The following is a 25352-nucleotide window of genomic DNA, read 5'->3' as shown; positions in this document are numbered from 1 at the left end:
TCGAGCAAAGTAAGTTAACAACTATTGATTCCGACAGAGGGAACCGAAACACATCCGAACCCAATGGCGGAAAAAAAACAATCTGGGGATGGAGTCGATGCCCATGCGCACTGTAGTCCAGGGGAGGAGCCACCTATCTTGTGATCCTGAGGCAGGGTTCTGCTTGCAAAGGACATCTATCAGTAGGTCGCTTCCCCACCGCTGCAGCTCCGCCGGTGCCCGTCTTCTCCTGTCTGCCTGCCTCCTCCCGCATCGTGCCCCGTTGCTGGTCTCGCCCGCTAGACCCGCCTTGCTCTGCTTGTGCCTTCTTTGTTTTTGACCCCCAGTGCCCCTCTTCTCTTCTGTACCCCGCGTGTCCGGTGTGTCTGCTCGCCCCTTTCTCTCCTTGTTCCCCGTGTGTTTTTGCTGATTTTTTATTCTGTTTTACTTTTCAGGTCGCTTCCTGAGCGCCTCCCGATCGCTGCTTTCCCGCCGCTGCCTCCCGTGCGGCCCAGCCCCCCAGCGCCTATTCGCTGGTCCGGCCTCCCGCCTCCAAGCTGACCCCTCCCAATCTCATATGGCAGCCGCTGCTCGGACGCTCGCAGCGGGCGTGCTGCTGGCGCGCCAAAGGCAAGCCCGTCTGCGCCCGTCCGTGCCGGGACCGCGCCCAGTGCCAGAACCCCTGGCCCCCACCGCACCCAACCCACCCGAATGAGATACGACTCCGCCTCCCTCAACGCCCTCAATACCGGTCGAACGACCACCCTCTACCAATCCACCCCCAAACGTACCCACAGACCCTTCACCTGTCAAGCCTGCAAATGCACATGCATCCGAAGCTGCAGACCAGCCACTGGCACACGCAACAACAACCACCTCAAGTGCATCCTCCTCAACACACGCTCCGTCCACAGGCACGCCGTCGAACTATGGGACCTCCTGGACACCACAGCACCAGACGTCGCCTTCATCACAGAAACCTGGATGAACAACTCCTCTGCCCCAGACATCGCCATAGCCATCCCCAACGGCTACAAGATCGCCCGGAAGGACCGCGTCAACCAAACCGGAGGAGGAATCGCCATCATTTACAGGAAAACCACACCACCACCCTGCTTGACAACCTCACCAATCTCGGACTCAAACAACTGGTAAGCACCCCCACCCACATCGCAGGCCACACACTCGACCCAATCTTCTCCGCCAGCAACCACGTCTCCTTCAGCCACTCTTCCGGACTACACTGGACCGACCACATATGCGTCCACTTCACCTTCAAACGGGACACTCACCGTCATCGTACACAACAAATCCCCCGCAGATGCTGGAGCAAAATCACCACAGACCAGCTCCTCTCAACACTGAACCAGAAGCCACCAGCCAACATCACCGACGTCAACAACGCAGCCCTCAACCTCTCACACTGGATCACCAACTCTGCCGACAACCTTGGACCGCTAAGAAACCCCCCTGGCGGGACCAGCAACAGGAAAACCCCATGGTTTACGGACGCCCTCAAAGAATCTAAGAAAGCCTGCCGTACCCTCGAAAAAACCTGGCACAACGATCGAACCACAGAAAACATGACAGCCCTCATGATCGCCACCCGTGAACACCACCAGCTGATCCGCTCCACCAAAAGGACATCGTTCAAAGAGCGACTAGACAACAACAACCACAACAGCAAGGAACTCTTCAACATCGTTAAAGAGCTTTCCAACCCCAGCGCCAACTCCAACGACATCCCACCTACACAAGAACTCTGCAACTCCCTCGCCTCGTTCTTCAACCGAAAGATCGCAGATCTACACGACAGCTTCGGACCACAACCCCCGCCTCCCACTACCGAACCGGAAGCCCCCACCACCACCCTAAACTCCTGGATCCCTATCAGCTCCGAAGAGACCATAAGCATCATGAACTCCATCCACTCCGGCTCCCCCTCGGACCCTTGCCCCCATCACATCTTCAACAAAGCCGATACCATCATCCCACCCCATCTCCGGAACATCATCAACAGCTCATTCGCATCAGCCACCTTCCCCGAGAGCTGGAAACACGCAGAAATCAACGCCCTCCTGAAAAAAACCACTGCAGACCCCAACGACCTGAAGAACTTTCGCCCCATCTCTTTTCTCCCCTTCCCGGCCAAGGTCATCGAGAAGACGTCAACAAACTGCTGACCGCTTTCCTCGAGGCTAACAACTCGCTCGACCCATCCCAGTCTGGATTTCGAGCCAACCACAGCACAGAAACCGCCCTCATCGCAGTCACCGACGACATCAGGACCCTGATGGACAACGGAGAAACAACCGCCCTCATCCTCCTGGACCTCTCGGCAGCCTTCGATACCGTGTGCCACCGCACCCTAATAACCCGCCTCTGCTCCACTGTAATCCTTGGAAAAGCCCGGGGACTGGATCATCTCGTTCCTCTCCGACAGAACCCAGAGAGTCCGCCTCCCTCCTTTCCGCTCAGAACCCACTGAGATCATCTGCGGCGTTCCCCAAAGCTCCTCACTCAGCCCAACCCTCTTTAATATCTACATGAGCCCCCTCGCAGCCATCGCACGCAAACACAACATCAACATAATCTCCTACGGCGACGACACCCAGCTAATACTCTCCCTCACCAAAGACCCATCCACGGCCAAAACCAACCTACAGGAAGGCATGAAAGACGTCGCGGAATGGATGAAGCTCAGCCGCCTTAAACTGAACTCAGACAAGATGGAGGTTCTCCTCCTCGGACAATCCCCTTCAGCCTGGGAAGACTCCTGGTGGCCCACGGCGCTGGGCAGCGCACCGACCCCCTCGGACCACGCACGCAATCTCAGATTCATCCTGGAACCCCTCCTCACGATGACCAAGCAAGTCAACGCCGTCTCGTCATCATGCTTCAACATCCTACGCATGCTTCGTAAGATCTTCCGGTGGATCCCTGCCGAAACCAGAAAGACGGTCACCCATGCCCTCGTCACTAGTCGACTGGATTACGGCAACACCCTATACGCAGGAACTACCGCCAAACTCCAGAAACGATTACAACGCATCCAGAACGCCTCCGCACGCCTCATCCTCGACCTTCCACGCCACAGTCACATATCTGCCCACCTGAAACACCTGCACTGGCTCCCCATCAACAAGAGGATCACCTTCAGGCTCCTCACCCACGCACACAAAGCACTCCACAACAGGGGCCCGAATACCTCAACAGCCGCCTCTCGTTCTACAGGCCCGCCGGTCAGCTCTGCTCAGCCAACCTCGCCCTCGTCACCTTCCCACGGATCCGCAGAACCACCGCCAGAGGAAGATCATTCTCCTACTTAGCGGCCAAGACAACGAACTCCCTCCCCACACACCTCAGAACTACCCGGGACCACCTCGCCTTCAGGAAGAGCATCAAGACCTGGCTCTTCGAGCAGCAGTAGCCCCCCCCTCCTTCAGCGCCTTGAAACCCACACGGGTGAGTAGCGCGCTCTACAAATGACATGATTGATTGATTGATTGTTTGACTTCAATAGAATCAAGACCAATGGTGAGGGAGTTGTTGCTTTGATTGATCTTTCCCACACTGTGTTCTTCTGGATTGATTTGTACATGTGATCTCTAGGGCCATGCACTAAAGAAGATGCAGACATGTGTGAATAAGAAGGATCAATCTCCTTCTAATCTACCTTTCATTTCTCGGTTTATACAAACAGTTTTGAGGTTACACAAGGCCTTGCCCTGACATTCAGAAGTGATGCGCTAATCTTGGACTCATTCGGTCATTTAAGTTCACATTTTACAACGAGGCAGCTGGAACTGTGATCACGCTGAGGCTGGAGATGAGTAGAGGCGTGGCATTTATTCAAAGCATGCATAGCCATTCATTCATGCCTTGGATGGCTGTGTCTAATTTAATTGAGCGAGATTCAAGCCTTAAATGCCCACTGTTAAATACCATCTTAATAATTACGGCATGTAAGAGGGATGACTGACTGCACAGCAGTAGTCTCCTTAAAAGATACATACTTCATTATTGACTCTCAGCTTACCTTGATGAAACATTAACACAGTAAGCAAATGTTTCCACGTAAGGAATAAACTTACTAATATTTTGGGGCTAGGGACCATTTTCCATTTGATTAGTTTAATTGAGGTACTTCTTTTAGCACAGATCTACCTCTGATGGACATTCGGTGCTCTAAGTACAACAGTATTAAAGCAGACTTATCTCCAACATGAGGTGCGGTACATAAATCAAAATGGTATAAGGCATCTATTTAGATAGGACTACACAAAAACGGACGCAGGGCAAGGGACATGAAAATCGGCAGAAACGTGCAGAATGCATGGCTAGGTTAAGAAACCACAGCTCTGGAGTGAAGAGACAAGTCACAAGACAATATCGCTTCCCAGATTAGACAAGAAACTAGTAATTGCAAAGCAAATTAATTGGTCTTGTGTTGGATGCTGATGATTTGGGTTTGCAAATATTTATTTTGTTTGTGAATGGCCATTTAGGAAGACACACAAGAGATTCTGTGGCAGTGTTTGAAGAGCTGCTGGGTCCTTGCCCATGTCAAATTAGAAGACTTAAAGTCATTTTTCTTTTATAAACGCACATACTGAACCAGTAATCCCTGACACTTAAGCAAATTGCTTATTGATGTAAATCCTCTCACAGTCAGGTGAGCCACAGGATGAAGTGGCCTGACCCTGTGTCCCATGTTGTATGTTGTGCCGGGCAACAGCAAAAAGAACACAGACTGAAAGATACATATACAAATATGTAAAATATTTTTATTTTTATTAAAAATAAAAGTTTGTAGTTAACGCCACACCTAACAAGCACTGGCAAAGCCACTACACCTGGCATTGGCCACCAGCCTTTTGGCGATGCTGGTTTTGTTGTGTAATGGCTTTTGTAAAATGTTACTGAAGGGTAAGCTACCACACTCTCAACAATAAAAACAAAAAACAATAGCTAAAAAGAAAGCATTTTTTATAGCCTCAAAAAGCACACAAAGTAATAGTAGCCCCTGGCACTTCATGGAATGTGAATAGATGTGCTCCTTATGAAAGGGCAGAATAACAGTATGGACACCAATTTCTTTCTCCTTGCTCTTAGCGGCACATCCAGGCCAAGCAAACACGCCCTGGGTGTGCATGGGATGTCGCACGACATCATTAGTGACAGAGTGGTGGTCCCTGCGGTCCAGTACTTCCCCCACCTTTTCACAGCACCAAGCAAGATGGGCGAAATCCGCCTGGCCTGCTCCACATCGCTTGAATCTTGCATTATCACGCAGGTAAAGTTTGTACATTTCGGAGGAGTGTGGTATACTTGATGAAGATATTTATAATGGATAAGACGTAGATTCCCATTGGGTGTCAAGAGTGTGATCAGTGTGCAGCACGCCGTCCAGTCATCTTCTGAGAGAGGTGCATCCAGCATAGCCGACCACTTGTTTCGCGTTCAGAGTGTATCAGCTCCTATCTCCGCCTGTGCTTGTTTATATAGTCTGGATATGATGTGTGCATGACTTGGTGAAGTTAGCAGCAATTGTAGCGAGTGCAGAGTAGGGGGTTCATCAGGGAAGGAGGTGTACAGTTCACGAGCAGCTGCTCGTATTCTATCGTACAAAAAGCGAAAGAGCGGTGTCTGGTTGCTGACATATGCTAAGTCTTCTTGTGTGATAAATGTGCCATTCGGGTACAAGTCTCCTAGCAGCGATATGCCCACTTGCTCCAAGAGCGCCATAGTGTTCTTTTCCATCGTAACTGATAATCTAGAATGATAAGCTAACGGAAGAGTCGGGGCATAAATAGGACTCTTATGTGCCAGCTGCCCGAGTCTCTCCCATGCCTGAGATGTGGTGCGTATGGTGTTTATCTCCTGCAGTGTGAGGTGAGGTCTAGTATGTGATATGATGCTCGTGAGTGGTATCGGATACGCATCTCCATGTTCCACTGCTAAATGCGGCATATACGGTACTGGGTGGTGCCAGTAGTACGCAAACTGTGCTTGTGCGCATAGATAGTAGAGATAGATGTCTGGGACCGCGAAACCACCTGCATGATAAGGGAGGGTGAGTGTGCGGAGGCCAATCCTAGCCTGCTTCCCTGCCCAAATCAGCCTCACAAAGGTTGTGCGTAGCCTAGCAAAAACTGATCGGTATATTTACAAATAAATACAATAATAGAAAATATATATATAAGTGTATTTTTTTTCCAAATATTTTATTTATCTTGTAAAAGAAGAAGCCTGCAAGCATGAAATCATGTTTCAAGGAAAAAATATGCAATCGCCAAGCTCGGCAACCATATAAACATCGTCAACAGACAATACATTACAGGCAACAAGTTACACATCAGAAAAAAACATAAAATCTGACATAGTGACGTTTTTCATACCTTAATGCTTCTTCTTCCTGTTTTCTTTTCTGTGCAAGTTCGCTTCGTTTTCTTTCAATTTCCCTAAGTTTATCCTGCTTGATATTTTGCAGCTGCTGAAGGGCTAATTGCTGGGAGTTGTAACTTTCCCGTAAATCCTACAGACAAAAAATGAAATGCAATTCACAATAACGTAGTTTACAGTACTAGGTCAGCACACAAAATGCAAAGACCACAAAGTTCATGTAATTCTATCCATATTCAAACACTAATACAACAGGCAGGATCATTCTTAGGGGAACGGGCAGGAGCTCTGCCTGGGCCATGAAGAACAGAGGTAACAATGATGAGTGTGGGTTAGGATCTTGAAACTAATCACCTAAACAGAGCACAGCAAGGTACACTTTGACGGGTAATGCAGACAAGTGCCTAATAACGATGAGAAACAACTACAAGCTTAACAGTGAAACTCAGACTAGACTAGGTGAAACTAGCAGACCTCCAACAGTTGGGGGAGTACACTGACTGATCCTGCAGCCTTCAGGCCCTCACGACAAAGAACATGGTTCTCAAGTTAATAGCGTAAGTAAGAAACCCTTATGTTAAGAGCAAAAGCAATGGGCCCTACAGCTGCACACAGGTGCCAAAGATCGGGGTCTCTCTGGCAAACATTATGCTGCGATAGGAGCACTCTGTATGACCAGATCACAGTCTCTAGTGGAGGCCAAAGGCAAAGGTCCTATCCACTGCTTGAGGTCCAGAAGGCTTTCTTAAATAGTGTAAACTTTAAGGCCTTCATTATTCAAGGAAGGTATACCAGGCAAAGCCCTCGTGTGCTACCCTTGGAGCCCCTGGCACTGTGATTGCTTTGCGCACATTATTTTCTCTTGTGTAATCGGCAGGAATGCTTACTCTGTAGCAACCGGATTTGAGTTTCAATTCAATTAAAAAAAAAAAAACTTTATTGCGGTTATTTTATAACCATAAAAGTGCAAGCAATTATTCAAATTACAGAAACAGGCTGGGGATTTTTTTTTTTTAAATGTTGTTTAGCACATACAATCGCAAGTCGGGCTGTGCACATTGTTAAATTAAAAGAACACCTTTAAATATTAAAATACATAAATATTTTTATAAAACAAATCTATAAAAATTAGATGTATATATAAGTTTAAAATTGTACAAGTCAGGAATTAATCGCCCTATCCATGTTAGATAAAGAACGTTAGTGCCCCTTCTCTGTCCCGCCACAGAAACAATTAACAAACCATGTGTACTGTTGGCGTGGGCAATACAGTTCCGTAGCTTTTACACGTGCTATTTTAATAATTTCCTGTGGATAAACCACATTGAAAAAAGGAACTTTGCTATAGCAACTACATATAGAGGGTTGGAATCGGTTCTAAGAATCCTGTAGAAAACGAGATGATTCCTAATTCCCAAGTTCCTACACAATTGTATTAGCCATTTCCGCCTGGGGATTTTGTATGCCTCGCAGAAAAGAGCTACATGGACAGCTGTTTCAACCTCTTTTCCACAACCAGGGCAAGGACTTGTTGGGGCTCCCGCCCACTTGCTGGTTGAAGCGAAGAGAGGTAGGGAACCATACCTGAACTGGAGAAAGAGCTTTTTAGCTAATAACGGCTGAATGGAATCTAGTGCATGCTCAAATCCATAGTGGCACTTGAAGTCAAGTAATTAAGATGTGAGGCTAGTTGTGTTGAGAGACCTTAAGACTTCCATCAATTTATACTCCTCGACTGTAGCTTTCAAGTGGGTTTTAGATATTGCCACACATGAAGCCTCCGGGCTAGACCAGAGGTTTGCCATACCGATTGCGTTAAAGGTATTCCTAGCGTATGCTAACCACAGTATGCTTCCAGCGCCAGATGATTTCATCACAGCACTCAGTTCTTCCCTATAACAGCTCAACTCAGGGATAGACCACAGCCTTCGCCAATAAAGGAGCGGGCGGGTTGCAATTACCTCAGAGATTGGAAGAATGTTTAAGTCCATCCTGAGTGGTACTAATGGTGTTGATTTGGGAAGGGTCAGAATTTGCCTAATAAAGTTATTGTCAGTTAAGGCTAAGGCCCCACTGGATCTGTGACCCCACAGTTCTGAGCCGTATAACGATGACGCCCTTGCCTGGACCTTATAGATTTCCAGGGGTGGGCCTATCACTTTGACGGCGCCAATCTTTTGCACTCTAAGTATTCCCCCCATAGCCTGGGTCAATCTGAGGTTGGCTTTGTCTCCACCCCATCTTGTCATTTAAAGTGAGCCCCAAATAGTCGAACACAGAGACCCTTTCCAGGGGTCTGTCCTCCATTATTGGATGTGGACAATTCATAGAGTTCGCATTAAAGACCATGTACTTAGTTTTATTGATGTTTATCACAAGGTTCCTTTTTTTGCAGAACTGGCCAAATGTGTTTAGCACACGCTGCATGCCCATGGATGACTTAGAAAGCAGCAGCGTGTCATCCGCGAACATGAGCGCAAGAAAGCTACGTGTTGACAATTTTGGGCAATCTGTGTCCTTAGTGGCAAGAAGATCTTCAATCAGCCCGTTTAAAAAGAGGGAGAAGAGGGTCGGCGCAAGTACACAGCCTTGCCAGACCCCCTTCTCCACGGGAAAAGGGGCTGTTAGTTGTCCAAACTTGCCATATCTAACTCTTGCAAAGGACCCTTCGTGGAGGAGTCTAAACTGATGGCATAGGTATGGTGGAGCCCCCATATCCAAAAGGATGCTCCAGAGCTGACTACGATCCACCATATCAAACGCCGACTTCAAGTCCACGAATGTAAGATATAGACTGCCACCTCCTAGTATGACATGCTTCCAGTAAATTAACTGGAGCCTGAACAGCTGATCAATAGTGGAGGTTTTGGCCCTGAATCCTGCTTCTAAAGGTGTAAGAATAGCTTGATCGATCATCCAATCTTGGGAGGCGATCCAGTAGGACCCTTGCATAGATTTTTTGTGAAACATCAATAAGGCTAATTGGCCTGTAATTTGCTGGGTCCATTGGGGATCCCTTTCTATAGATAGGGATGATCTCTGCCCCAGACAAGTGGAGGGAGCAGGTAGTCTCCCTAAGATTGCATTGAAGAGTACTTTTAGGTAGGGGGCCCAGACTACTTGTTCTTCTCTATAGAGGTCCCCCGGAATCTTGTCCAGGCCTGGCGCTTTGTTCCCTTGCAGCTTACACAGAGCCAGTTGTACTTCTGCCAAGGTACAGGGTGGGATATCCCATAGGGGGTCGGGATTTGAGAGGCATACTAGTAGCTCACTCGCCTCCACTGATTGGTTTGAGTACAGTTCTTTAAAATGTAGGCGCCAAGATTCTTTGCTCCATAGTGGACTTACCCTCTGGCTTACCGGTGTGGACCAAATTCCAAAAGGTCTTCACATCCTTAGCCTCTAACGCAGATTTAATAGAGTGCCATCTATCCGCTTCCCATTCTCTCTTGGCATTTAAAATACTTTTTATTAAAAACCGCCCTAGCTTGCTTTATGGATGACTGATCACCCTCCTTAAGAGAGGATAGGAATGAACGCTTAGCTACCCTACATTCTTTGTTGAACCATGGATTCTTATATTAGTTGTTTTTGTTCTTTGTGTTCTTGGGATTAAAGAAGAAGTCCGCCAGGACTACAACCATTTCCTGCTGTACTTCGCCAAAATCCTCTCTACCTGCATGGTTAGCAAGATTTTCTGAGGCTATAGATGCCCTTTCCAACAACGGAATTTTCCTTTTGTAAATTTCAGCCAATGTTTCTAAAGATTGGGTAATTTTAGCCCAGCGAATACGCCTCCCACCGTCCCGGACTCTGTAATCACCACTTGATGTTGATGTCGGACAACTGTCAGCTTCATTGGAGCTGATGTCTAGTAGAGCGACCAAGGGATTGTGGTCGCTTTCAGAGCGTTGCACAATACTAAAATCTAGGGTTTTGTGCCAGAGATCTATACTGATATAGCTGGGTAACTATTTGGCGGGGGCACTGATTGCGTTTCATCTTCTTCAGCAGTAACTTGTTGTGCTATACCGTTCAGGGGTTCATAATGGCAATTAAAATCCCCGCCGATTATAAAATGTGTATTACCTGGGAGGGATTTCAAAAAGCCATTTAAGATGTCTATGGTCCGAGAGGTCCCTCCGTACTGGACTGGGCGGGAATAAACATTTATGAGGGCAAATTTCTCTGCATTCTTAGTTGTCAAAAGAATGCAGATTATATCAGGGCAGTTTGTGTCAACTCTCTTGGCTACAAGACCGAGATGGATTCCCAACCAAATACAAGTTCCCCCGAGGGTCTACCTTTAGGTCCCTTAATAGCTGGCTCATAGTAAGTTACAAAGCCCACTCGGTGAACAGGAATGGGGGACCAAGTCTCTTGTAGGAGACAAATCCCGTGGGAATCAACAAAATTGCCCTAATCAGGTATATCTAGTTTGGACCCCAGGCCTGCTATGTTCCAAGACATTAGTTTCAACCCAGCCCGACGATTTCCCAGTGTGTTCCCTGCAATGACCCCCGGGACTGGACTCTCATGTACATGGGGATCTACTATGCTAGGTGGGGAGTAAGCGAGGAACTCAGGCAAGGGGATGGGAGAGCCAGGCAAATTAACCAGAGCATAGTTGTGTTCTGGTGTGCGGGACTCCTCTCTATTATCGTCTACCAGCAGATCTACGCTGTCACGGGGCCCTGCTTTCTCGGGGCCTAGAGATTCTTGGGACATCCTCCCTGAGAGTCCTTCAGTATAAGGGGCTAACTGTTCAAGGGGGGCAGCATTCTGGTTTGCACAACCCGGAATCAGTCAATCCACTGAATCCAGTCGTGCAAATCTATTGTACAAGGGAATTGAAAAGTTTTGGTTCCCATTGTGGCCTATTACGTTCCCACCTGGTCGCGTCCTCCTGCCTCCCACCCTTTTAAAGTTCCCTGAGTCAAACTGGGGGTCTAATGGGATATAAAAATAACTTAGATCCCTGACTTGGATGGAGGAGTATGAGTTTACAGGGACACCCCAGCAGGCATACTCCGCTGCTCTTGTTTCCTTGAAATTGACAACAATACAGTCCCCGTAATATTTTTCTTTTTAGGACCCAACCAATCCACCCGTCTTACAAACAAGATCTTTGACTGAACATCAATGGGAAGTGGTCTATTAGCATTTAACTAATGCATCGTCTTATTCCTCAATTGATCATAGGTTTCTGTCTGCCCTTGCTTGAGTGTTGGGACGCCGGTCATAACAGCCACATACGGCGCACACTCTGGGGGAAGATCTAAGTGCTGGTGGACAATTTCTGGCCCTCTCCCGTTCGTGCATCTAGGGTCTATCGGCCATATCTGGGGCTGCGGCTGGCCTTGAGCAACACTGCCACAAGCTTTCTGGCCGTCTTGACAGGTCGAAGTTACCAATACGGACGAGGGAATACCGCCAGGCAGCTAGGGAGTTTACTCAACTGGGCCGCGATCCACCCCCACCCCCTTATTTAGGTTGGCACTTGAGGCTACAGGGACAGCGGGCTCTACAGTCCCCCTACCATCCGCCACCCTTAGGGTAGTGCTCATAGGACCACCAATTACCAGACTTTTCCTTATGACACTAGCAACAGAGGACACCGATATCTCAAGTTCCACTAGCTTATTTTCGATTAAGCTTTAAGCGAAGTCTTGACAAAATAGGTTCCAACGACCCTTTCATCAAGTTTCTCATTACAGTCAGATAATCTTTCATTATAGCTGGTGAGCCGGTGTCACTTCCATCCAAAATCTCCACATTAGTTCCATTAACGGGAAGTGGGCTGGCAACGATGGAATCATGCCCGGCGGATGTATGTTCGCTTGGTTTGGTTAATTTGGGGATTTTGGGGATTTGGGGATTTTGGGGTTCCTCCCCTTCTGATGTGCTTCCCCTCTCTTTCTTTTCGGGATTTCCCCTTGAGCATTGGACGTTGGGGCAGTGGGTTGGTTGTGAACTAAGGCTTCACATAATACAGTGTTTTTAGGGGTGGATTGGGTTGCTTCAGTAACAGGACCCAACTTCTGCTGCACTGGACAGTCCTTTGAATTTAAACCCTTGTTCAGTTGTTGTGGCAATATTGGGCTAGAGAGACATAGTACCCTTGGCGGTGAGGAGATATTCATAATCTGGCCCAAAGATGACCTCTTTGAATATACTGGGTCCATGGACAGTCTCCGCTCCGTTATTTCAATTTCGTGGGCTAAAACGGATGAGGCCCTCGTTATAAATTGATCAAGTGTTCCTACGACAGAGCCTCCACCAGCCACCCTCCTTCCACGACCCTCCCTTGCGGCCATAGTTAATCTTATAGTTTTACTCTGTAGTGTTCGCCCGGCCAAAAAGAGAATGTTTTTACTTACTAGGATCAGAGGTCCTGATTGATGGGACCAAGAGGTGTGGCCCAGCCCAGCCTCTCCAGTCTTGAACGGGTTTAAACGGGCCCGCCCTTGGCCCGGGCTTCGCCCGCGGGCGTCCCGCGCCGCAGTAGACTGGGGTCAGATTTAAAGCCCCGGGGGCGGGAGGAATGCCTCACGCCTCTCGTGGGACCGCGCTGCCCTCCCGGGAGATGTAGTCCTGGGCAGCGCGCGGTCCGCAGATGACAGGCGGCGAAACAGGAGGCAGGCAGCAGGGGCTCCTGCACCATACCACGGGTAAACAGGGATGCAAAGCAGCAAACAGCACCAGGGTTAAACTTTTAAAGAGCGCGTTTCACTTCACAAGAAAATGTTAGCCGGTTTGGCAGATATTTAAGACACATCAAGGTATCTGCAACAAAGACTCAGTAGGATGCACAGAGTGCCCTTCACTCACAAACGACTTTCCTAAGGGGTCATTGGTTACCTTATTCTGCTTGTTCAGATAATAGTATAGTTAGGCTCCCTGATTCACGATCTTCAGAACTTGGGGATAGTTTTTTTGCTGCTTTAGGTTCAACCATCCATAGAGACTAAACACAATGACATCAAAGCAGCGGTGAGCTCCACTCAAAACTTTGTCTGTAGCCACATTTGAACTCTTCAGCTCAGTTCCAGGATAACCACTCTGGCCCAATACCAAACAAAAGTTTGTATCACAGATGTACAGATCTCAGATGCAACTGCGTTAAAAGGCATTTGAATCCCAATGAGCTGGTCAACCACTGACATATGTAAGGACTGACTTACGTCATAAATAGAGTGCTCACAAGTGAGATTAAGGAATTAGTGGAGAGGCACTCACTGCCCGACAGCCTTTAGTTCTAAGCACAGAGGACAGGGTGTCTAGACGATAGTAGGTGACAGACTGACTGTATCATGAATGAATGCAAAGGACACTTTTCTGGAGAATGAAGGCAGAGCCAACTGACAGAGGTTGCATGCACCATCTCTAAAGAAACATGCCCACGTTAGGGCTGTCTAGTGAGGGATTTCCAGACTCCGAGTAGGTTTTCAAAAGATTTATGATCAGCATGACCAAAGTGTGGTCCTTCTCATCCACCCAGTCACCAACTGACCAAAATGGAACGCCCACACGGAGTACCAACAACAGAAGAATGCGCACAAAGAAAGTTTTCTTGTCTTAGGGAAAGAAAAGGCTGCTACAATTAAGCAGCAAATAAATGACCACATTTGGTGGCAGGAATGAAAAAAGATCATTCCACATCAAGGAAAGGCAAATTATTTGAAATTCCATGCAATTAAAGGCAAATTATGAGACATACTATGCAATTAAAGGCAAATAATTGTCCCAGTCAAACCCATCATTTTCTACATATTTTATACCACTAACAGAAGGGCTGCAACCTACTAAATAAATAAGTAATGTTTTCAGTACACTTCAGATTGTTTACATATTAAATATCATACAAAATATGATTGTGTTGAATAAGTGTTTCGTAGGAGTAGTACTAACTAGTTGCACAAACAAACCTTCTTACCAACTGCAAAGACTAGGATTGTTGCTCTCAAGTGCAATAATGGGTACAAGCAGGAAAGAGGATCCCTGAAAGCTGCTCATACATTAAATGAATTGTAACCAAAGCCTGGCTGAATCTTTTGGGTGGGGTGGGTTTTACCCTAACCGCCTACCCTATTTTCTCACTATCCGCTACCCTTTATAATTTTCCCCTTACTACTGTGTAACTTTACCCATCCCTAAACTCTAAAAACATCCTTTAAATACCCTTTCTGGCTTGTACCGTACCCATTCCTGAACCCTGAATCACCGGTCTACATCATACCCTGATCCATCACTATACCTTAAAAATCCCTTTCAATCCCTTACTATCCTTATCAAGCATACAACGTAAAAAACGCTTACAACCACGAACCCTTACCGATCCCACTCTTAAATCGCCTTTAAAATTAAAAAAATTACGACATGGAAAAAAAATATAAACCTGTGTCATACAGAGTGGTAAAGTACTAAAAAACGGCCTGTGTGATACTTACCTGTGAAGAAACATCTTGCAGGGTGAAGACTGCAAGGTGGAAACAGAATACCTCGACTTATCAGTGCTAAAAACGCCCAGATCCGTTATTTTTCTCTTTTTTAGCAACGACCACAGGTCTCAGTGCTGCTTGCACCAGGTTTCTGTGCATTTTGACTGGACTGTTAAAATTCTCATAACTAGCCCTGAGCTTGGGAACACACAGAAACACATTTATGCTTCAACTTTAAAAGCATCGAGAATTCCTGCCCAAACAACAGTGAATGCTTGAAAAAAGATACGAATCTATGGCTGAATGCTGGTAAAGTAATTCTTCAATTGGGTGCTTCATGATGTTTAAGAATACCCAGCTCCCCGTGTCAGGAGTGACTGTAAAGCAAAGCAGTTGGTTTCATAGAAAACAAGCATTTGCAATGCAATAGGTCTCGCAGTAGCAAAGTTTAAAGTTGTTGGTATTGTAAATGGCATTGTTTATTATCTATTTTTTTAAAGCAACAAATATATAAAAGGTTATTTATGATATTAGTATGTGAAAGTGGGGTAAATGTGATATGTACGGTATTGTGACCAACGTTATGAAAGCGGCAACCACGAGTAAAAATTATGTCTTCCTCTAACCAGTGCCAGATGAAAGTCTGGATTGTGACAAAATAACGCACAAAAGGCTGCCTGAAAGTATGCTGTAGTGTGATTTTCTGTGACACTCCAGACACTTGAGAAACAAACCAGCCCAGGCAAATTGACCGTAAACAAGCCAACTGAGAAAGATACGAATCTATTCCTCTGCAGCATCTGTGAGATGCAAATTAATCACAGCAGGATACTAAAGTTATTAAGGTAAAAAGGTGAACACTAAAAAAACTAGATATGGCAACCTGCCTGCTGACTTGCACGGTCTAGCGTCAGAGCTGAAGGGAGGGAATAAATGGTCTTTGAATGTCTTGCACATTTCCCGCAAAGTCAGACAGCCCCTCTGCAAGGATGGCTGCCAGCAAAAGTTATCGGGCTACTGGCAGCTGCAAATCTCGCAGACGCTGCCATACTTAATATGCAAAAACAAGTTGATGGACAGAATGCAGAACAATGTCATACTTTCACCCCAGTACAGAGATCTGGGACTAAATCCATGTTTTTTTTGCTCTTTTGCTCACCATGCCATTCCAGTTTGAACCCAGCCAAATTAGTCTAGACCATTTGCCCCATGGGAACAGTCCAGCCCGAACTGCCAAGCCAGGTCCTCCCTGGACTGGAAACAAGCATCGTAGGACCGGTTTCGGACTTTCAGCCCTCATCAGCCAGGATAGCTTGATTCCAGTGGCATGGAGAGCACGGGACTCACGTCTGATCATACTTGTCCCACTTGGGGTGACAAATACAACAAGCATTTACAATGCAATAGGTCTCATAGCATTAAAGTTTGAGTTATTGGCATTGTGTATGACAATGCCGGTGCATAAAATTTTTTAGCAAACTTTGAATTGGTGAGCAGTGACAGTGTGTGCAAGAGTATGCTGTTCTTGAAAGCAGTGTGGTAGAGAGTGCAGGAATTTGGGTGACGTGAGCAATGTGGATGAGGTGAGATTACAGGAGTGAGTGTAACTCGACAAAATGTGTTTAATTGCATACCAGTGATTTGATGATGCACCTCACGTACGGGGCTGACGCAGTTATTATTCACACAGCTCTGATTATGCACCTCACGCACGGGGCTCACAGCTGTTATTATTCGCACAGCTTTGATGATGCACCTCCTGCACGGGCTCACAGTTGTTATTCACACAGATCTGATGATGCACCGTACGCACGGGGCTGACACAGTTATTAATCACACAGCTCTGATGATGCACCTTACGCACAGGGCTGACACAGTTATTATTCACACAGCTCTGATTATGCACCTCACGCATGGGGCTGACACAGTTATTATTCACACAGCTCTGATGATGCACCGTACGCACGGGGCTCACAGCTGTTATTAATCACACAGCTTTTTATGATGCAACTCACGCATGGCGCTGACGCAGTTATTATTCACCTCAGGCACGGGGCTGAAACAGTTATTATTCACACAGCTCTGATGATGCACCTTACGCACGGGGCTGACACAGTTATTATTCACACAGCTCTGATTATGCACCTCACGCACGGGGCTGACAGTTATTATTCACACAGCTCTGATGATGCACCTTACGCACGGGGCTCACAGCTGTTATTATTCACACAGCTTTAATGATGCAACTCACGCACGGGGCTGACTACAAGGGCAATAGTTTTTGAAGACCCTGGTTCCCTCTTTATCATCAATTCGCCTTGTAAAACGTGGGCACCCAGCATAATATCGACGGACCTATTTGTAATGATGTATTATGTATTTGTGTACCCTCAATCACGCCACCTTTTCTTAATCTGTAAACTTGAGTGAATGCCTAACTTGTTAATCTGTAACTCAGACCGCGAGTAACTGTTGTACAGAGAAGTACTGACACCTACTTCCGAGTTACTATCTGTCCTTATGTAATTTACTTTAATCTATTGTAAAGCGCCCTGACACTTCTCGGTAAAGTACGCGCTATATAAACACGCATAAATAGCTAAATAAATAAATAAATTCATCCTGTATAATTCGGTCATCCAGTGTGACGCGCGCGCCCTGTGTGGGTTGGGAGGGGGGGCACTCTCCCCTTCCATGAGCCTGGCGGGGGAGGGATGCTCTCGAACATTCACCCTATGGGACAGCCTGTGCCCTGCCTCAGACTGACACCCCTTACCCCCGCCCCCCCTCAGCAGCCTGACAGGCTGACTCTCCCCCCTTCCCTCCAGCCACAGCATTCCTCAGTCCAACTTGTGCATCTCTGCAAAGTACACTGCGTTCAGGGCAGGCACCGCCCCAAACAGGAAGGCAAATGAAGGGGTCCTAGAACATGCTCAGGGGCATCAAAAACGACAGTCCACCCCAAAACACCAGAGTAAAGGAAGGGAGGGTGGGGGGGGAGGCGCTTCTGTCTGAAACACCCCTTTCCCAGAAGAACCGTCCTCGCTGCTGCTTAAACCCCTCTTTATGTATTCTTTTGTGCTATATAGCGCTCACTAGACACAAGGCATCGCAGCGCTATACCACATTACACTTGAAAATCTAATAAACAGTTTATTGGGAGACATCAATGATGAGAAAACACAGGCGCTCACTTCACTCAGCTCACATTTATCCAGAATGCATCCTTATCACCCTCCCCCCTCCTCAAGAAGTGCACAAAAGAGGCGGTTCAGACAGAAAGCGCTTTGAGGCTGTCTAGGCAGGTTGGCAAATTGGCTCATTAGCCCGTATATGATGTTGCCGATTGGCCAACATAAGGGACTTGTGACCCAGCATTCCACGGCCCTGCTGCATGCAGTTACTGTCTGCCACACATGTTACCGGCACCAGAAATCCTGCACGGAATCTCTTCAGCCCAAGATGACACGGGGTGTGGACCTTTCAGAACAGTTTTCAGTGAGCCTTTGTATAGCGCCTTGATTACAAAAAGAGCACACTCAAGGATAGCGCGCAGTTTCCCCATTTAAAGTTTCCCGCCTGCTGGAAAAAAGCCTCACGTCTTGTTAAATTATGAGTGGTTCTAAAATGTTAATTTTTGCGCTTTTTTACTATGTTAAATCGCCTTTTATTTTGTTGCTTTGTGTTGGAGGTTTCATGTGTTATGTTATCAGTTGAAGTTTTTGTTTATCTAACATTGTGTGACATTTTGTTACGTTACACACGTGACATTACGTTTACTATTACGTTATATTTTATGATCAGATCCCTCTACATTGTGTAATCTACGTTATGACGTTGCTTTCTGATGGTTTGATAAGTATTTTAGGAGATACATATCCAAGTCACCTCTGGGCGCTATCCCGCTGCCGCGGTTTCCCCCATACATACCGACCCTCTTGCACCCCTCGCAGCTGTGCCATGCATTATTACCATCAAAAACGCCTCCTTCAGATCTGCGATACCACCATCCTGATGTTTCATGCACAGAGTTTTGTGTTCCAATTCAAAATAAAGGCGTGAGCGAAACCGAAACTTTCCTTCTTCGGAAGCCCGCGCACGCGCCCACGGAGTGAAGCAGTGCTGGAGACGCGGGGCTCCCATGCCCGAGGGAGAGCCCCGCGGTGGCGGCTGAAGTCTGGAGTGTCAGTAAGTGGGGGAGGGGGCGCTCGGTGCACTTGTGTGTGCGCCCGTGCGTGTGTGTAAGCGACGGCGGGGGGGGGGGTTCTTTGTATGTGTGGGTGCGTGCGCGCGTACGTGCATGGGCGCTCGTGTGTGTGTGTGTGTCTCTGGGTATGCGCATGCGTGTGTGGTGTTGGCGCTTCCCAGGAGACAGCAGCTGGCCACAGCGAGCGCGTTCGCGAGCGCGTGGCCAGCTCAAATCGCCTCCTCGGAGTGAAAATGCGCGCGGCCAGGTGCTGTCTCCTGGGAAGCAGACCCAGCAACAATAGATCTCTGGCGAGACAGCGCTTACGCGCTGTGCAACGCCACGAGACCTAAAAACAACTGTTGATGGACAGAATGCAGAACAATGTCATACATTCACCCCAGTACAGAGATCTGGGCTTAAATCCATGTTTTTTTGCTCAACATGCCATTCCAGTTTGAACCCAGCCATATGCAAATCAGTTTTGACCCTGTGCCCCATGGGAACAGTCCAGCCCGAACTGCCAAGGCAGGTTCTCCCTGGACTGGAAACAAGCACCCTAGGACTGGTTTCGGGCTTTCAGTCCTCATCAGCCAGGATAGCTTGATTCCAGTGGCATGGAGAGCACAGGACTCACGTCTGAGCATACCCGTCCCACTCGGGGTGATAAATGCAAATCGCCATACTTAATATGGGCACCAGAGAATCTTACAAGCAGTTTTACAGAGCGCAGGGTTCTCTCCTAAAAAAACACGCTCTTGTGAGGGGACGGATAATAGATTTTGAGCCAGATTCGGTAATTTCCTTATACTGTGTAGGCCCTACAGAAGTAATACAGCAAAGTCGTAAAGTACATCGGACTACCATGGGGGGAGGGGGGTGGGCGACCTCCATCCTCTCCAAGAATACACAATACAGAATATACATTTTAAAAAAGTGTATAAAAGGGAAGAAAATGAGACTAGGTGGGTCTTGTGCGATGCAACAAGTTGATATACCCTCAAACACTGTAGAGAGTATGAACTAAAGCGATATAGGGAATACACCTCTATCTACCCCTGTAGCAGGAAAAAGCCAGCATATGACAAGAAAAGGCAGCGTGAGGACAGTGTCATGTCAGGGAAAGAAATTGAAGCGGATGGGAGCTCATTAATTTCAGTCTTAGTGCTGGTCATAAAGAATTCTTCTTACCCGCACCTGCTTGGGATAGTTTCCTGGATTACGATTGAAAACGTGCATTCCTGGTTTCTTTGTGGGTAACACAATGATAAAAACCAGTTGTTTTCAGGCAATCTGCCTTATACATGTGCAACACCCTAAGGAACTCCAGTTTTTTTCCAAATAAGTAAATTATTGTTCTATGATATTTTTATTTTGTTGCTCAATTGCAAAGCAATTACTGAAGGTGAAATGAATACACAACCAAGATGCTGCTGTTTCCTTTTGAAATTAACAGATCTACACCTTGCCCCCGGCCCGCCATCTACCACACTTAAATTCAAAATGACCTTTGCACAGCAGCACATACAATCTCACTTTGTACTGAGAGTACCGCATTATAACACAAATATTTGTTTCTGCTAAATTAAATTTAAAGAAGGGATCACTAGTCCGGCTGCATGATTGTCTCAATATGAAATACTCGGGATGGCTTAAGTTTTGCATCATAAATGACAAACAAAAAAACTCTTTTACTGGAAAGTATGACATTACCGAGATGTGCACTAAAAATTGTGAAGTGTGACACAACTTAATATAAACAACTCTACACAGAAACAAAAATAAAATCCGTTCATTGCAATTTTCATTTTGGAAGTAATCCGGAGGATACTTCTTGTCTTCGTGTAGCACAAGTGTACCAAATAGAAGGGTTTGCGGACTTCAGTTACCCGGGGTCCTCTTTCACTCTTGTAAAAGTGTACTGGAATGCAAACTAACCAGAATGTACATCGTGTACGAACAGTATACGTAAGTGGTTAAATACCGGTAATCACTACGCCGTCTGAGGCAGTTCGGACCTGGGGCACAGATTTTGCAACAAGGTGGGGGCGTGGGGCGCCAGACAGGTAGTTCTACCTGTCGTGCCCGGTGGATATCAGCACTCCATAAACTCTGCGGTGTCACGGCACCGATGTGACAGAACAGGCAGTCCTACCCTGTAGTCAATACTCTATTTGCGTCCCTCGCCGAACTAACGTAAACATTCTATTTTTGGAACACGCAATATTGAACAGAAGCTACAGACAAATTATTAAATGAGACTGTATACTGAGAACTCTGCCTTCAGAGGACAACTCACATATGGCAGCAAGGGGGGAGGGGGGGATGGGGGTGATGCTCGTGTACACTCACTCACACATGCCAGCAGGGGGAGGGGGGAGGCTCGTGCACACTCACGCACACATGCCAGAAAGGGGGGGGGGGGGGTGAGGCTCGTTCACACTCACTCATACATGCCAGCAAGGGGGGGGGGGGGTGAGGCTCGTTCACACACACACTCACATGCCAGCAAAGAGGGGGGGGGGGGGGGGAGTGTGAGGCTTGTTCACACTCACACATGTCAGCAAGGGGGGGGGGGGGTGAGGCTCGTTCACACTCACTCACACATGCCAGCAAAGGGGGTAGGGGGTGAGGCTCGTCCACACTCACTCACACATGCCAGCAATGGGGGGGGGGGGGGGGCTTGAGGCGTGTTCACACTCACGCACACATGCCAGCAAAGGGGGCGGGTGAGGCTCGTTCACACTCACTCACACATGCCAGCAAGGGTGGGGGGAAGGGTTTGGCGGTGGTGAGGCTCGTCCACACTTACTCACACATGCCAGCAAAGGGGGTGAGGCTCGTTCACACTCACTCACACATGCCAGCAGGGGGTGTCAGTTTGATCACTCTCCCATGCCAGCAGGGGGTGGGGAGGGTGTCTGCCAGGGGTACCCACCTTCCTGCGCAGCCGCAGCTGGCCGGTAAGGATCGCCATTAGGAACATCTTGAGCAGCAGGGTGGCTGCATAGAAGGCAAAGCAGCAGAACGCCCTGTTCTCCATCATCGTGGCCGTGCGATTGCTGTTGTCTGCCGAGGATCACCGGGGAGTGTGGGGCTGCGCGGGGAAGAAGCAGCCACTTAAAGAAGAGGAAGGAGGGAGAAGAGGGGCAGGTCTAACGAGCCTAAGAAGGAAGGGAGGCAGGCGAGGACCTCCAGCAGGAGAGGGAGAGGGTGGGCGAGAAAAGTCAGGAAGGGAGAGGGGGAGCGAGGGAGAAAGTGAAATAAGAGGGAGAGGAAGACACAAGGAAGTCAAAGGGGGGAGAAAGGGAACTCATAGGGCAGGGAGAAAGACAAGAGGGGGTCGGAGAGAAGGCAGGGAGAAGAGGGGAGAGAGCAGCAAGGGGAGAGAGCAGCGAGGGAGGAAGAGAGGGGGCCACAGCGGGCGGGAGAACGTGAGCGTGGGTTGAAACGCCAGAAGGGAAAGCGAAAGCACGCCATGCGCGCATTGACAGGGACGAGTAAGCGTGCACTGGCTAGTGCGTGTGTGTTTGTTGGCGCAGGACGCGTAGAACTCTGCTGGAGTTCAGCAGGTGAGAGCGGGCCGAGTCACTGATCGTTTATCCTGCAGTTGGGGTTGGGTTGGGTTGGGTTGGGTTGGGTTGGGGGGGGGGGGGAATGATAGCTGCCTGATTTGAACTGTAGACCCTGAAGTGTTTCGAGGATGCCTTTAACACTTTTATAGAGCTTGAGTTGGGAGAGGCCGCCATCCTTTAGCCTTTAAGCCAGGTATATGTGCACTTATATAGAAGTGCACATCTCCCCGTTTAAAATAGCGATTAGCAACATAGGCCGCTCTAACGATGGGGCGAAAATTATACGGCATGCCGGTTTGCCTGTGGGACAGGAGAGGTGTGTGTGCTTGTATGTGCGCGTTCACAGACTACAATCGCCGCGTGTGCCCCGGTCTGTCTCCCTTGAGAGGCATGACGCTGACAATAAGTCTCGCTGGCGACAGCGCTTTCGCACTGCAACGCCAGGCGAGACCTAAAAAGCTTGGTCTGTTAACTTAATCCGCTTTGCTAAAAGGTGACTTACAATTTTCACCTTAAACAATCTTCTTGCAAGCTCTATTCACAGTCTAGTAGTTGAACAAACCTTAGAGAGCCTTGAAATTAAAAAAGCGCAGAGATGAACAAGTTACTTACGCCTTTCCCCACGTGCCAGACTGGATAATGGAAATATTAAGCAGTACTGCTGTGCACCAGTAGGTGATGCAATGGTTCGCATCAACATCTGCACCGGATGGGACGTGCCTGTGGCCTATATAGAGCCAACCCCAGCACACAACAATCAGTCTTTGGCGTAACGAACCTTGAGGGGGCCTCCCTGCAAGGCAAGGCACTGATTGAGCCCCCTTGGGGCTAAATCAGGAGCTCTGTAGCCAGAGTGCTGTGCTGAGGGGGCCTCTGGTGCTTTGCCTACCTCTCCCCCCCCCCCACGCTGCGGGGGTCAGTGTTACGCCCCTGTCTTTCATAACACATTACACGCTTACAGATGCAGAGCCACGTCCGTCAGAATTAGTTGTGACCAGTGTGCTTCCAGAGGAAGGAGTGCAGCTCAGAGAGCGTGGAGGAAAGGAGAGTAGGTAAGAATCTATGTTTGGATAGAGTCTCTACCAGGAAAGGAATTACTGACGGTAAGTAACGTGTTCTACTAGAAGAAACTTCTAACCACAGTTTCCTTATCTTAGAATAGATAGGACAGTAATAACCTCCCAGGAGGAAGAACTGCAAACTGACAAACCAGAAAGACCTGAAGGACTGAGTTGGCAAAATGCCCCACTCAACGAACCTGACTAACTAGAAAATAGTGCTTTGTAAACGTATGGAGCGATGCCCACTTAGCTGCCTAACAAATGTCAAAGACAGGCACCCCACATGCTCACATAGTAGCTGCAGCATTGGCTCTGGTGGAGTAACCCCACAAGCCTTCTGGAGGCTGCTTCATCGCCACCAGTACGTAGGAGAATTTAAGAGATACTGGACTTCTGCACAGCCTTTCTCTGCTTTGCTCGGTGAATCCAATGAAAAGCTGATCATCCAGTTGCAGTTCCTTGATTCCATTGTTCTAAAAACTAAGGGCCCTATTTGGATCCAAACAATGGGCCTCTCCTCCTCTAAGTGGGGAGAGGGGGAGCAAAGAACCCCGGAAGGGTGATCGTCTGACCACAGTGAAATGGTGTCACCACCTTAAGTAGAAAGGAGACACACATTCGGATAACCAGTTTGTTCTGGTAGAAGGTAGTATACGGTGGGTGAACCGTGAGGGTCTGAAGCTCGCTCCCTCTTAGACAGATAAAAATGGCCACCAAAAAGGGTCATAAGCCTAGGAGAACAATTATGCATAGGTTCTAAGGGAGAACACATCAGATAGGTCGAAGCCAAATTCAAGTCCCATTGGAGCATAAAGGACGGAGAGGGTGAAATCACATGCTGGAAACATTTCATGAAAAGAGCCACAACAGGCGACAAATAGGGAAGACTCAACAGGTAACTGCAGAAACGCCAATATACCTGACAAATATCATTCAAGAGTGTCCAGAGCAAGACCTTGCAAGGCCAACAAAAACACAGAGAGACCTCAGACAGTGTGGCATGAAGTAGGTCAACATGCTTGTTTTAACACCAAGCCACAAACCTGTCCCAACAACAGGCATATACAGATTTCGTCATGGGATGCCTGGCTGCCAGAATAACATCAACTTTTGGAAGAAGATCGAAAGTGCTTAGCTGTTGCTACTCAATCTCCAAGCATGAAGATGTAGTGTGTGCAGGTTGGGATGCAGGACCCTGCCATGCTGCTGCAACAGGAGATCCGCTCGAACGGGCAGTCTGATCAGAGGACAGATGCTCATGCCCAGTAATTTGGTATACCATACTCTCCGTACCCAATCTGGAGCTCCTACGATGCCTTGGGCCTGATCGGTCTTTATCTTTTTAAGGCACTCAGAGCAGGAGTCGTATCAGCGAAAAGGCATACAGGAGTCCTGAATTCCAGTACAAGCTGAACACGTCTCCAAGCGAGAGCTACTATGGAAGCTCCAACGTGCAAAAGTGTTGGAATTGGGTATTCACTGCAGTGGTGACTAGATCGAGACAAGGCTCTCCTCGTTTGCAGAAGAGACCTTGCACCACCTCTGGATGTAGATACAAACATGGTCTGCATGGTGGCAATGGCTGAGCTAGTCTTCAATGTTGTTTAGATATCCCACTAGGTGTTATATGACCAGGACAATGTCCTGGGATTTCAGTCATGTACAGAGGCATGGGCCTATTGGCACAGGGGCCACAAGCCCACCT

At 47.8% G+C, this 25352-nt stretch overlaps 1 protein-coding gene across 4 annotated transcripts in view; it reads right to left on the bottom strand.

Moving 5' to 3' along the window:
• The window catches only part of ITSN2 (intersectin 2), a 1355209-nt gene that overhangs the window by 611937 nt on the left and 717920 nt on the right, over positions 1 to 25352 (bottom strand). For all 4 annotated transcript variants that reach the window (XM_086926255.1, XM_086926257.1, XM_086926256.1 and 1 more), the window contains one exon: positions 6381 to 6517. In XM_086926255.1, coding sequence (XP_086782381.1) covers positions 6381 to 6517 — 137 coding nt within the window. The remainder of the gene's footprint in view (positions 1 to 6380; positions 6518 to 25352) is intronic.

This window comes from Lissotriton vulgaris, chromosome 6 (genome assembly GCF_964263255.1).
Source record: "Lissotriton vulgaris chromosome 6, aLisVul1.2, whole genome shotgun sequence".
Lineage (NCBI taxonomy): Eukaryota > Metazoa > Chordata > Amphibia > Caudata > Salamandridae > Lissotriton > Lissotriton vulgaris.
The sequence above is the reverse complement of the archived record's forward strand: the minus strand, read 5'-3'. Positions and strand labels throughout refer to the sequence as shown.